Source organism: Boleophthalmus pectinirostris, unplaced genomic scaffold (genome assembly GCF_026225935.1).
Source record: "Boleophthalmus pectinirostris isolate CB_2022bp ecotype Guang Dong unplaced genomic scaffold, ASM2622593v1 HiC_scaffold_12, whole genome shotgun sequence".
NCBI lineage: Eukaryota > Metazoa > Chordata > Actinopteri > Gobiiformes > Gobiidae > Boleophthalmus > Boleophthalmus pectinirostris.
Genome location: NW_026571018.1, coordinates 1,961,064 through 1,973,982, shown reverse-complemented (window position 1 = coordinate 1,973,982; position 12,919 = coordinate 1,961,064). Strand labels below are relative to the sequence as shown.

Here is a 12,919-nt window from a genome sequence, read left to right as displayed (position 1 = left end):
AGTCTGTCCTCTATAGTCTGTCCTCTATAGTTTGTATAGTCTGTCCTCTACAATCTGTCCTCTGTAGTCTGTCCTCTGTAGTATGTCCTCTACAGTCTGTCCTCTATAGTCTGTCCTCTACAGTCTGTCCTCTATAGTCTGTCCTCCATAGTCTGTGTCCTCTGTTCCTCTATATTCTGTCATTTATAGTTTTGTCCCCTATAGTCTGTCCTCTGTAGTCTGTCCTTTATAGTTTGTCCTTTATAGTCAGTCTTCTATATTCTGTCCTTTATAGTCTGTCCTCTATAGTTTGTCCCTCTGTCCCTCTATAGTCTGGTGCAGTAAGTGAGCTGTTGTTGTTGTTGTTATACAGTTGTAGGGAGTATTATCTGTCCCTCTAGATGCTGGGTGAGCAGGAGTGTCCATGATGGAGAGCAGTTTTTCCAGTGTCCTCTTGTCCCTCACTGTCACAAAAGTCTCCATCTCACGGCCGATTACATGACCGTCTTCACAGGATTTACAAACGTGGATCTTAAATTGTGTGAAACAGATTTTGTGTCAAAGCAGATTTAAAGCCTCCAGATGCCCTATCACCTGCAGCTCTGACCCCGCTGATCCGGCCTCAGGTCAGAGCCTCAGGTCACAGGTCACAGGTCAGACTCGCTGAAGTGTATGAAGTCACGGGCAGCAGGTGTGACCCACAAAGAAGTCATTTCATAATGGTTTCCGAGCAACCGCGATGTAAACAAGAGCCAAAACACATCTAAAGGAGATAACAGTTCTGATTAGACTCATACAGATAAAAACCAGCAGATTTATTTAGTGACAGGAAGGTTTAAAGTGTGAGGAAAAAGTCCTTCCTTGTGCTTTAACTGTTTTTGTATTTTGGATGAACTTTCGTTATTTCAGCTGACGCACACATTTCCTGGATTTTGGGGTTTTTCTTCTCAAATCTGAACTAATGTAAAACTCTGACACATGGGACTCACCAAACCCATTAGACAAACACGAAGAGCCACAGACTGTTACATAAATGGACATAACTAACCCTCTCGCCGCTGTGTCCAAACAGGAAGTGAGCACGGGCGTGATTCGTCTCCAAGGACTCTGGCTCCGGTTCAGTTTGTGTATAAAAAGCGAAGCCCGTGTCTCTGTACCTGCTCCTGTCAGGATCCTCACTCTGACCTGAAAATGTTGGTCTGAAGCCACTCTACAAGATCCTGGGGTTTTTTATTTCACTATTTTTGTTCCCAAATTCCTATTCCTAATATGGAACTGGGCTCCTGATTCACCACATAACTGCAAGCCTCATGAGCTTCATTTGACTGGAGCCGACGTCATTCCTTTATGCCAGAGGTGGGGAAACTAGAGTTTTAAAAGTAATTTCAGGAAATTCAATAGTAAATACAGTGGGACTTGAAAGACAGAGATTTTGTTGCGATGCTTTGTCATGATTTTTATTGTAAGGTGTTCTTTTTTCGCTTATGAGGTGGATTACCAAAAAACTCCATCCATCTGCTCCTGGTCCGGAACTTCCGTCAAATTTTAGAACCTTTTGTGGCCCACGAGTCAAAAAGTTTGCATTAGGCTGCGTTTATATGGTGACGGTCTGAACAGAAGACGCAAAAGTGGCGTCGCGTCTTCACTTTTTATTCCATTAGACGAGCATTTTAGGGAGGAAATCTGCATACGGTGATGCAAATGTGTGTGGAATTCGATGACAGGCGGCTCAGTGGTGATGTACGTGATGTAAACGTATACACGACCTGAGCAGATCTGACCAGAGTTTTGTGTGTTGGGCAGTGTAGACGGAAACACTACGGCGGAGTCTATTCAACTTTTCCACTCTGGAGGATGGTTTGAAATTTAAACCTAAAAAACACCGTCACCATCTAAACCCCACATGCCAAACTCAGGTCTTACTCAGGTCAGGGCCAAATTTGGCCCGCGATATAATTAAATTTGACCCACAAGATCATATCAAATCTGTATTAGAGCTACCCCACCGGCTGCAGGTAGGCTATAATAGGGTGACCAAACATCCGTTTTTCCACGGACATGTCAGTTTTTTGCGTCCTGTCCTAGGCGTCTGTTTTTTTTTTGTTTTTTTAAGTGGTAAAAATGTCCAGGTTTTCATGATCTTTCATTGGGGACATTAAACTGAGCATCTCTCGTACCACCTGTGACTCAGAAGGAGCGAGACACAAACAGTCGGTCAGTCTGCAACATACCCAAACACAAATGCACATTTAACAATGACTTGTACAAGAGATTTTCCGTTTTCCGTCCTGATCAAGACAAGTGGGAGGCCATGTGCACAGGTTGCAAGGTGAGAGTAGCTCAATGTCGAGGCTCCACCTCCCACCCCCAGTCAGGTGTCCGGGTTTTCAAAAACTGAAATATGGCCACCCTAGTCTAAAAGAAAGGCGCTTCCAGTGTCGTTGTAATTTTGTCGTTTTTACCCACAAGCGTTACCGTGTAAACAGACCCTTAGTCCATTTCTTCATACAGTCTCAGGTCAGAGCCTCAGGTCAGAAGCCAGTGATGTTTAAGTCCACAGGTGCAGCTCAGATTTTATTTTCAGTTTTATGTCTTTAAAGAATCAGGTTTGTGGATTTTTTAAATGAAATAGCAAAGGAGAAATTCAATTCATGTTTTTGATCAAAGACATTTTCCAGATCATCCAAGCTGCTTCTTCAGTTCTGGGTTTTTAATGAAATGCTGTGCTAGTGTCGTCATCGTTTTAGACTTCGACTTAGACAAACTTTATTAATCCACAAGGGAAATTATTTGGACACATGAGCTAACACACACCTGTCTTGGCTCCTGAGGTCCAGAGGCTCAGGTCCCGGTCTGACTCGGTCTCTCTCGGGTCCAAGAGGAGGTCCAGAGAGGTAGAACTGATCCAAGCTGAGGTGAGACCAAAGACTATTTACAGACGTGGGGAAAATTGTTGGTACCCCCCAGGTAATGAAAGAAACATGGACAATTTTCACTGAAGTAACCTGAAACTGAGAAAAGCAATAATATATATTTTTTTTAAATCCTGAAAAAATAACCAATGAAAATCAGTCACTGTTTTTCATTTGTTGTTCAAAAGAATTATAAAAAAAATAAATAAATAAATAAGCTAATGAAACTAGCCTGGACAAAAATGATGGTTCCCCTAGAAAAGATTGTAAATAACTGAGCAATAGAATTTAAGTCCACATGTGCAGCTCAGATTTTCTTTTCAGTTTTACGTCTTTAAAGAATGAGGTTTGTGGATTTTTTTTTTTAATGAAATAGCAAAGAAGAAATTCAGTTCACGATGACTGGAGAAATGTTTTTGATCAAAGACTTTTTGCAGCTCGTCCAAGCTGCTTCTTCAGTTCTGGGTTTTTAATGAAATGCTGAAGTGTCATCATCGTTTTAGACTTCGACAAACTTTATTAATCCACAAGGGAAATGATTTGGACACAGGAGCTCACACATCATGTTTTTAAAGACTTTAAATATTCTAACATTACTGTATTTTCTGCACTATTAGGTGCTCTGGATTATAAGGCGCGCTGTTATTGAATGGTCTATTTTGAAACTTTTTTTCACAAATAAACCGCACCGAACTTTAAAGGAAACACAATAGTTGGATGGGTTCACGGTGACTCTGGGTTTTGTTCCATTGTGGTGTGTAGACAGTGTTGGGAAGGTGACTTTTAAAATGTATTCCCCTACAGATTACATACCCCAAAATGTAGTTTGTAACGTAATCCATTAAATTACTTAAAGTGAGTAACGTAATCTGAATACTTTGGATTACTTGATTTGCTGTAGAGAAGCAAAGATGAGGAAATCTTCACATAAGATGTTTTGTCTGATAAAAGAAAATAAAAAGCCCAGACTTTACTGAACCATATTAAAAATATCATTGATAGAAGACGAAGAGACATGGTCCACACGGCATTGTCCTGTTATATACTGTTTTAGTCCTGGTTCAGTCCTGGTTTAGACCTGGTTTTTGACCTGGTTTAGATCTAGTTTAGACCTGTGTTTAGTCCTGGTTTAGTCCTGGTTTAGGTCTGGTTTAGGTCTGGTTTAGGTTTGGTCTAGTCCTGGTTTAGACCTGGTTTAGGTCTGGTTTAATCCTGGTTTAGTCCTGGTTTAGGTCTGGTTTAGGTCTGGTCTAGTCCTGGTTTAGTCCTGGTTTAGACCTGGTTTAGCCCTGGTGTAGATCTAGTTTAGACCTGGTTTTAGTCCTGGTTTAGACCTGGTTTTAGTCCTGGTTTAGTCCTGGTTTAGCCCTGGTTTAGTCCTGGTTTAGATCTAGTTTAGACCTGGTTTTAGTCCTGATTTAGCCCTGGTTTAGAACTGGTTTTAGACCTGGTTTGACTTGGTTTTAGTCCTGGTTTAGACCTGGATTTAGATCTGATTTAGTGTCCGGCAATAAGTGGAATTATGGAAAAAAAAAAAAAAGGAAAAAAAAAGGGATATAGCCCAAAACATGAAAACAGGAAAATCCCGCCGTGGAATCCATTTATTTCAACAAAGTAACTGTAATCCAATTACCACTCACTGAAACTGTACTCTGATTATGTAACTCTGGTACATGTAATCTGTTACTCCCCAGCACTGTGTGTAGGGAGGGTGCTGTCTGGGACCGCTGGATTGTCGGCGTGTTCGCAGTGACTCAGTTGTTCAGTTGTGTCTAGAAGTGGCACATTGCACTCCCTTTTTCGGTTCGTTCCTCTGTTCCGTTCCTCGTCGGTGTGGAGTGATGAGTGTGTCTGCGATTGTGTTTCGCTATGCGGTCGCTGTCTGCTCCGTGTGTGTTTGCGTGTTCTGGGGGTGTTGTGTGTTTGTAGTTTACTGAAGTCATGCTGGGACACTCGTGTGGATTCGTGTATAGGGCGCTCTGGATTGTGGCACGCATGGTCGTTTTTTGATGGGGTTGGAGGTTTTGAGTGCGCCCTATAGTCTGGAAAATACGGTAAATATGTGACATTAAACAGGGCTCTGCAGCGACGTAAACAAGAGCTCTTCTGACTAATGTACTTTTGTCTCTTTCTCGTTGTTCCTCATCAAAAACCTGCCTGAAGAGGTCTGAGAGTCGTCCATGCATGTTTGGGTAATCTAGCGATCTCTCCAGGGCCCTATGTGGAGCAAAGGGTGGGAAGATTTAGAGCCTCAAAACCGAATATAGCAAGTTCAAAAGAGTAAAAGTAAAAAAATATGTTCTGTGTTACAGTTAATACCCCAGAGGAAGGAGAGTGAGGGAACTTTATGAACGACTCAGGTCAAAGGTGAAGTGAAGGTCAAAGTGAAGTTTGACCCTCTGCATCTGAGAGAGAAAGGCGGAGCAGACAGAGGGAAGGGGTAAGAGAAGAGAGGGAGAGAGGAGAGAGAGGAGAGTGAGGGGGCAGAGGGGCTGGGGGGCAGGGGGGTGGAGCTGTGTGTTCTCTTCAGACTCAGATTCCAGACTCAATGGAAAGACAGAAAAAAGAAAAAAGAAAAAGATGAAACGTGTCTGAGATTCCACTGAACTCCTCTGAGACTAAACCAAACCAAAACTAAACCAAGACTAAACCAAAACTAACCTAGGACTAAACCAGGACTAGACCAGTACTAGACCAGGACTACACCAGGACTGAACCCAGACTAAAGACCAGACAGTCCAGGACAGGATCAGGTCTGAGCTGTATTAAAGCATTAAATCTGGAGTTTGAGTTTGAGTCAGAGGAAAAACTCGCCTTGACTGAGCAGCTCCTGAGCACACACACACTTCACACACACATACACACACACACACACACAGACACACTTCACACACACAGACACACGCACACACACTCACACACACACACACTCACACACGCACACACACACACACTTCACACACTTCACACACACACACTCACATATATATACATATATATATATATATTAGTGCTGTCATGCGATTAAAAAAATTGAGAGATTAATTAATTATGATCTGTAATTAATTAATCTAATTAATCTCACCTAAAAATTGCTGAGAAAAGCCTTCAATTTGAGGTATTTTCATTTAAATTCATTATTACATTATTGTGGCAGATCAAAAGACTGATATAGATTTAAAAAAGTGACTTTAAAAGTCATTTATTGTTTAACAAATCTCTCCAAATTGGCTGTTGAGCCCAAGTCTCCATGAATAAGAAACTGTTTGCTGTAAAGTAGCAAAGACGAGGAAATCTGAACATAATAACTTTTGTCGACTTAAAGACAATAAAAAGTCCAGTCTTTCCTTAACCATATTAAAAATATTATTGATAGAGAAATGCTTTATATATGAGATCACTGGTTTTAGTCCTTGTTTTAGTCCTGGTTTAGACCTACTTTAGTCCTACTTTAGTCCTAGTTTAGTCCTGGAATGGATTAATCCTGGTTTTAGTCCTGGTGTTAGTTCTGGTTTAGTCCTGGTTTAGTCCTGGTTTAGTCCTGGTTTTAGTCCTGGTTTTATTTCTGGTTTAGTCCTGGTTTAGTCCTGGTTTAGACCTGGTTTAGTCCTGGTTTAGTCCTGGACTGAATTAGTCCTGGTTTTAGTCTTGGTGTTAGTTCTGGTTTAGAGGCGCACAGGAGGAAGCACGGTTTATGCAGCGTACGCGAGAAAACACGATCCACACGCGGCTCACGGCAGCACGTCGGTGTCCGCGCAGTGACTACGGAAGGAAACGTGGTCCGCGCCTCAGGTTAATGACGATGATGAAGGTGTGTGTTTGTGTTTGTGTTTGTGTTTGTGTGTGTTTGTGTGTTTGTGTGTGTTTGCGTGTGTTTGTGTGTGTGTGTTTGTGTGTGTTTGTGTGTGTTTGTGTGTGTGTTTGTGTGTGTGTGTTTGTGTGTGTGTTTGTGTGTGTTTGTGTATAGGACAGTAGTGCAGACATCATGAGTCTATGCAGGTTGTTTTCACCAGTGACATTTAAGTTGTAGGCGATATTATATTTGTTATTTTCTTTTATATTTCACGTCGGGAGAATAATTTCCAAGACACGAATGCGTTTTTACCTGTGCACTGCTGCCTCTGTTCTACTGGCTCTTCGACCTCGTCCATTGTGCGACTGACGCCATAAACGTCGCTCTTACTGCACGCGTTTTGTGTGGGTTTCCGACAATGAGTGGAATTGCCGAAATAAAAAAATGTATAAATGTGTTTTTGTGTGTGTGTGTGTGTGTTGTTGTCCCAACAACACATAAAAACAGGTTTTATAATAAAGCAACTCACATACAGAAACACTAAAGTTAGAGATTAAAAATGAGATTAATGCGATTAAAAAACATAACGAGCTAAATATGACTGTAATTAATTCATCGCAATTAACGCGATAATTTGACACCCCTAATATATATGTATATATATATATATATATATATATATATATATATATATACACACACGCACACACACACACACCAGACATGTCGATCTCAGGCCCAGGGGCCAAATTTGGCCCATGATATAATTTATTTGACCCACAAGATCATATCAAATCTGTATTAGAGCTGTCCGCCAGCTACAGATCGACTATAGACACATTATTTATTTAAAATGTTATTATTTTATAATTTTGCTTGTTCTGGATTCAAGCAAAATTATTATTAAACATTTATTTGAATAAGAAAAGGTTTAAAATTACATATCTTAAAAGAAAAGAAAACATGCAGAATTTTCTAATAAATAGTTAGTTTGGCCCACAACTTAGTCCCAGTTTTTAATTTTGGCCTCTGTGAGTTTGAGTTTGACTCTCCTGATATATACAAATATATAAACGCACATCTGTAAATCATAATCTTTCATAATAATTCTAAATCAAACTGATGATGTCATTTCTTTTGCAGAGAGATTACATCACTTCCTGTCGGACTTCGCAGTGGTTCGTCCAATCAGAACAGACTCAGACGGGCGTGCCCTGCCTGACTCCGCCCCTCGGCACAAAAGACACGCCCCCTGGTCCCGCCCCCCGGAACAGGAAGTGTTCTACAACCTGACGCTGCAGGGGAAGGAGCTACGGCTGCATCTGCGAATCAGCACGCGGATTACGGCTCCGGGCGCCACCCTCCTGTGGGAGGAGTCAGGGGTGTCTGAGCCAATCACAGAACAGCAATGTTTGTACTCAGGACATGCCTCCAACGACTCGCGCATCACAGCGGCGTTCAGCATCTGCAAAGGACTGGTAATGTACATTTAAAATGTATTTATGCACACACACACATTTATATATACATATATACAGTAGATAGATAGTTATAGATAATATTTATTTCAACTGTATTATCTGGTGTGAAATGATATCCAAGTCTCACAATATATCGTCACAGTATGAACCTCACGGTATGATATTTATTGCGATATCGTGGGAAAGCTCACGATTAGGGATGTAACAATATCTCTCTGTACAATATTTTAAGTATTATTATTATTATTATTATTATTATTATTATTTAGATATTTGGAGGAGGCTAACAAAACTGTTAATATTCTACTTTTTCCTCTTAAAATGCCTTGACAAGACTTAATCCTTAGTACTGTTAGAATCTTAGAACTAATGCTTAGAACTGTTATTTCTTCTTGTCGTCTGCACTGATATGGAGCAAAGGATCATGGTCTTTTTTTTTAAATCTATTTCTGCACCATAACTCTTCATTTAAGCAAAGACACTTGTAATTCGATATATTGTGATGGTCAGTGTTGGGAGTAATGTATTATAAAAGTAATGTATTACAGTAATGCGTTGATTTTTGCTGTAACGCAGTAATGTAAGGCATTACAGGGGGAAAATTTGTAATATTTTACTTGGTACAAATGTGAGTAACGCGCGTTACAATGCTTTTTTAACCTGGATTGAAGTGGTGGGTTTTTCTTCATAGAAATTCGCTAAAATCACCGTGAAATCAGCAGCGGTGAAACGCCGGAGACGCGGCCGGATAGATCTTCAGTTAACCGCGGGTGAAAGGACCGACGCAGAACTCCACGCTGTTTAGACCTGGTTTAGACCTGGGTCACTTCTGGTTTAGACCTGGTTTACAGTCGTCCCTCCGTCTAACGCGATTCACTTTTCGCGGTCTCGCTGTTTCGCTGATTTTTAGAATTTTTTTTTTTTTTTTTTTTGTGCAATTTTGCATGCCTTTTGTTTTTAGTGTATGAACCATGGATCTATTAAAATAATAATAGTATGAACACGTATTGCGTTCCTCCCGCTGTGTCCTGATCGGCTAAGGGACTCCTGTCTCCTCTACAGTACAGTACAGAATATGTTCAGCTGCCAAATTTAAATAAATGTTCAATCTCTAGCAGTGTGATTCTGAAGTGCTGTATGTCTGCAAGTTTTCTCTCCGACAAAACCCACAACGTCGACGAAATGTTCTGCACCGACAAAGTCTCCTGCGCTCACACCCAAAAGACAGAGGACGATGCAAACCATCGCACAAAAAGTTGGACTTCTGGACACGTTGAAGGAAGGTAGGAGTTACGCGCTGTAGCAGAGTTTTGCACCGGGTCTTGTACCCGCAAATAGTTGCTGAAATCAGGACTGTGAGCCCGAGCAGCAGGGTCCATAAAGCGCGATCGGGCGACAGCAGCTCTTTCCTCCATGAGGTGCGGAGCAAAGCCGGTCCTTTCTCCTGCGGTCACCTTCGAGCCCATCCTGACAGTGAGTCCTGTTTTAGTCCTAGTTCAGTTCTGGTTTAGTCCTCCTCTTCAGTCCTGGAATCAGTCTGAGGTTAGTCCTGTTATAGTCCTGGTTTAATCCTGGTTCAGCTCTGGTTTAGTCCTGGTTTAGACCTTGTTTAGTCCTGGTTCAGTCCATATACGGCTCAAAAGTTCAGCTTTTTCGCAGTTATTTTGGTGAGAGTAACTTAAAGTAATGCAATAGTAATGTAATGCCTTACATTTTAAATGCAGTAATATTGTAATGTAACGAATTACTTTGAAATGACAGTAATAAGTAATAAATAACGCATTACAGTTTTAAAGTAACTTGCCCAACAGTGGTGATGGTCCATGATATTATTGTGAGAACTCTGACGATACGATATCACGATATTTAGTTTTTTGTTACATCCCTCGTACTATCATACTGTCACATTGGTGTGTCCCACAGCCCAGTGTTTATGTATTTATAATATAAAATTGGAAATATCAGGTTTTCTAAAATGTGCATCTGCGGTGGGCAAGTTACAGTGTGAATATTACACATATATATCCTATAACTGTAAACAGAACATTTGTGTTTATCTCTGACTGTTGTGTTGTATATTTATATAGATCATATAAGTGATTCATGGATTTTAGCTCAGCATTTAATACAATATTACCGAGCATTCTGCTGAAGAAGCTGTTAGATCTGGGTGTTAACAGTCATGTTATTAAGTGGTATTGGGCATTACTTACAGGGAGACAGCAACAAGTTAAGGTTAACTCAGCGCTGTCAGATATTCAGGTTGTCAGCACTGGGGCACCACAGGGCTGTGTTAGCTCACCTCTTCTTTTCACTTTGTACACCAATGCGTGCAGGAGTATACAGGTAAACAACTATATAATTAAATTTTCTGATGACACAGCTATTCTTAGTTTACTCAGTAAAAGCACAGATGCCATCAGCTACAGGACAGGAATTGATGAAGTGGTGCATTGGTGTGAGGAGCATAACCTTGTCTTAAATGTGGAAAAGACAAAGGAGATCATTTTTGATCCCAAATCTGTCGGGGACCACAGCCCCATTAATATCAGGGGGAGGACATAGAGCAGGTGACATGTTATAAGTACTTGGGTGTGTTATTTGATTCTCAGCTCCAATGGAGCCAGCAGGTACAGTCTGTCTGCTCAAGAATCAGCCAGCGTCTCTATTTTTTAAGACGGCTTAGGTTACATGGAGTTGACACCAATGTAATGCTGTTGTTTTATAAAGCATGCATAGAATCTATCTTACGCTATGGCATGTCAACATGGTTTGGTAACCTGTCAGTCAAACTTAAAGCACAGATTTTTACCTTGACTAAAAGAGCAGGTAAAATAATGGGTGTGGCCCCAAGCTCACTTCAGCAAATTTTTGAGGAGACTGTGAGGAAGCTCAGCAGGAAGGTGATCAATGACCCAACCCATGTTCTTCACAGTCAGTTTGAGTTGATGCCATCAGGCAGAAGGTACAGGGTCCCAAACTGTAAACTGAACAGATTCAAACATTCTTTTGTGCCACTAGCTGTTAATCTGCTAAACTCAGATAATGCAGTTAAAAAATAATTATAAAAGGCTTAGGGATTGTGCAATCAAAACTGCACATAGGTGTAGGGAATGTGCCATTAAAGCTACACATAGGCTTAAGGAATGTGCAATAATAAAATCTGCACATAGGCTAAGGGAATGTGCAATAATTATAACTAAAACTGCACATAGGCTTAGGGAATGTGCAATCAAAACTGCACATAGGCTTAGGGAATGTGCAATCAAAACTGCACATAGGCTTAGGAAATGTGCAATAATTAATAGAATAGAAGAATGCAAGGGCTTGCCTGTTAAGGATAATTTAAGGGTCCTGTTGGTGCATCACTCGTGGTCATACTGGTCTCATATTTACTTTGTTTTATGGTGTTTGTTTATGTGCTGCTTTGTGTTGTGTTGTCCTGTTTTTTGATAAAACATGTTACCCCCTGTCCCAAGACAAATTTCTCCGATGGGAGACAATAAAGGATGATCTTATCTTATCTTATATGTTATATTTTCCATAATATGTTTAAATGTGTGTGTTTCAGGAGGGCGTGATCCTGAGTCCTTTTGGAGACTTTTACATTGAACCCATTTTGAAGAACTGCTCTGGATCAGACCAGGACCATGTGGTCTACAGAGACTCAGACCTGAGACCGGACCAGAACCCAGCCAATCAGAGTGCAGCACAAGAGGTCCCGCCCACAGACTTCCTCAGAGGTGAGTCTGACATGAGCCCAGGACTCGGTTCTTTTTTTTCCAGGTCCCAAAGTCCTGGTTCTGATCCTGGACTGGGACTAAAGTCTTTTATGAGTCTGGTTTGGACTCAAATCTTTTCCTTAAATATGAACAAGACCAAATAAAACACATCTGTTTAACATTTTGATTTCAAACTCAAAACTGAACAGGATTTTCTGACACCACAAAAGGTGCATGTTTATGTCTGCTCCTGTCTGCTCCTGCCTACACCTGTCTGCTCCTGCCAGCTGCTGTCTGTTCCTGTCTGCTCCTGCCTACACCTGCTTGCTCCTGCCTGCTCCTGTCTGCTCCTGCCTACTCTGCTCCTCTGGTTCTGCTCCTCTTGAACCTTCTGATCCCGGTCTGTGTCTGGTCTGGTTTAGGTCCGGTCTTGGCTCCTGAGGTCCAGAGGCTCAGGTCCTGGTCTGACCCGGTCTCTCTCGGGTCTGGTTCTGACCCGGTCCAGACCCTGAGGAGGAGGAGGTCCAGAGAGGTAGAACTGTTCCACATTGAGGTGAGACCAAAGACTATAAATATATGTGTGTGAAGGTTCTGTTGGAGGTGGATTTGTATGTATTATTTTTAACCTTGTATGATATTATATTTGATCATTTTTGTGTGTTGTGTGTCTGTGTGTGTGCGTTTGTGTACATGTGTGTGCGTGTGTGCAGGTTCTGTTGGCGGTGGATTACTCCGTTCTCTTGTTCCACGGCCGAGAGAACGTCCAGAGATACCTCCTGACCTTCATGCACATTGTACGTACCACACACACACACACACACACACACACACACACACACACACTGTAGCGCCCCCTGGTGTGTGTATGTGACTGTGGTGTGTGTATGTGACTGTGGTGTGTGTATGTGACTGTGGTGTGTGTATGCGACTGTGGTGTGTGTGTATGTGACTGTGGTGTGTGTATGTGACTGTGGTGTGTGTGTGTGTGACTGTGGTGTGTGTATGTGACTGTGGTGTGTGTATGTGACTGTG

General features: G+C 41.5%; 1 protein-coding gene across 1 annotated transcript in view; it reads left to right on the top strand.

Moving 5' to 3' along the window:
• The window catches only part of LOC110174988 (A disintegrin and metalloproteinase with thrombospondin motifs 2-like), a 31,477-nt gene that overhangs the window by 2,829 nt on the left and 15,729 nt on the right, over positions 1-12,919 (top strand). Inside the window, exons 2-5 of the mRNA XM_020941101.2 lie at positions 7,828-8,162; positions 11,737-11,908; positions 12,310-12,440; positions 12,598-12,681. Of these exons, the coding sequence (XP_020796760.1) occupies positions 7,828-8,162; positions 11,737-11,908; positions 12,310-12,440; positions 12,598-12,681 (722 nt within the window). The remainder of the gene's footprint in view (positions 1-7,827; positions 8,163-11,736; positions 11,909-12,309; positions 12,441-12,597; positions 12,682-12,919) is intronic.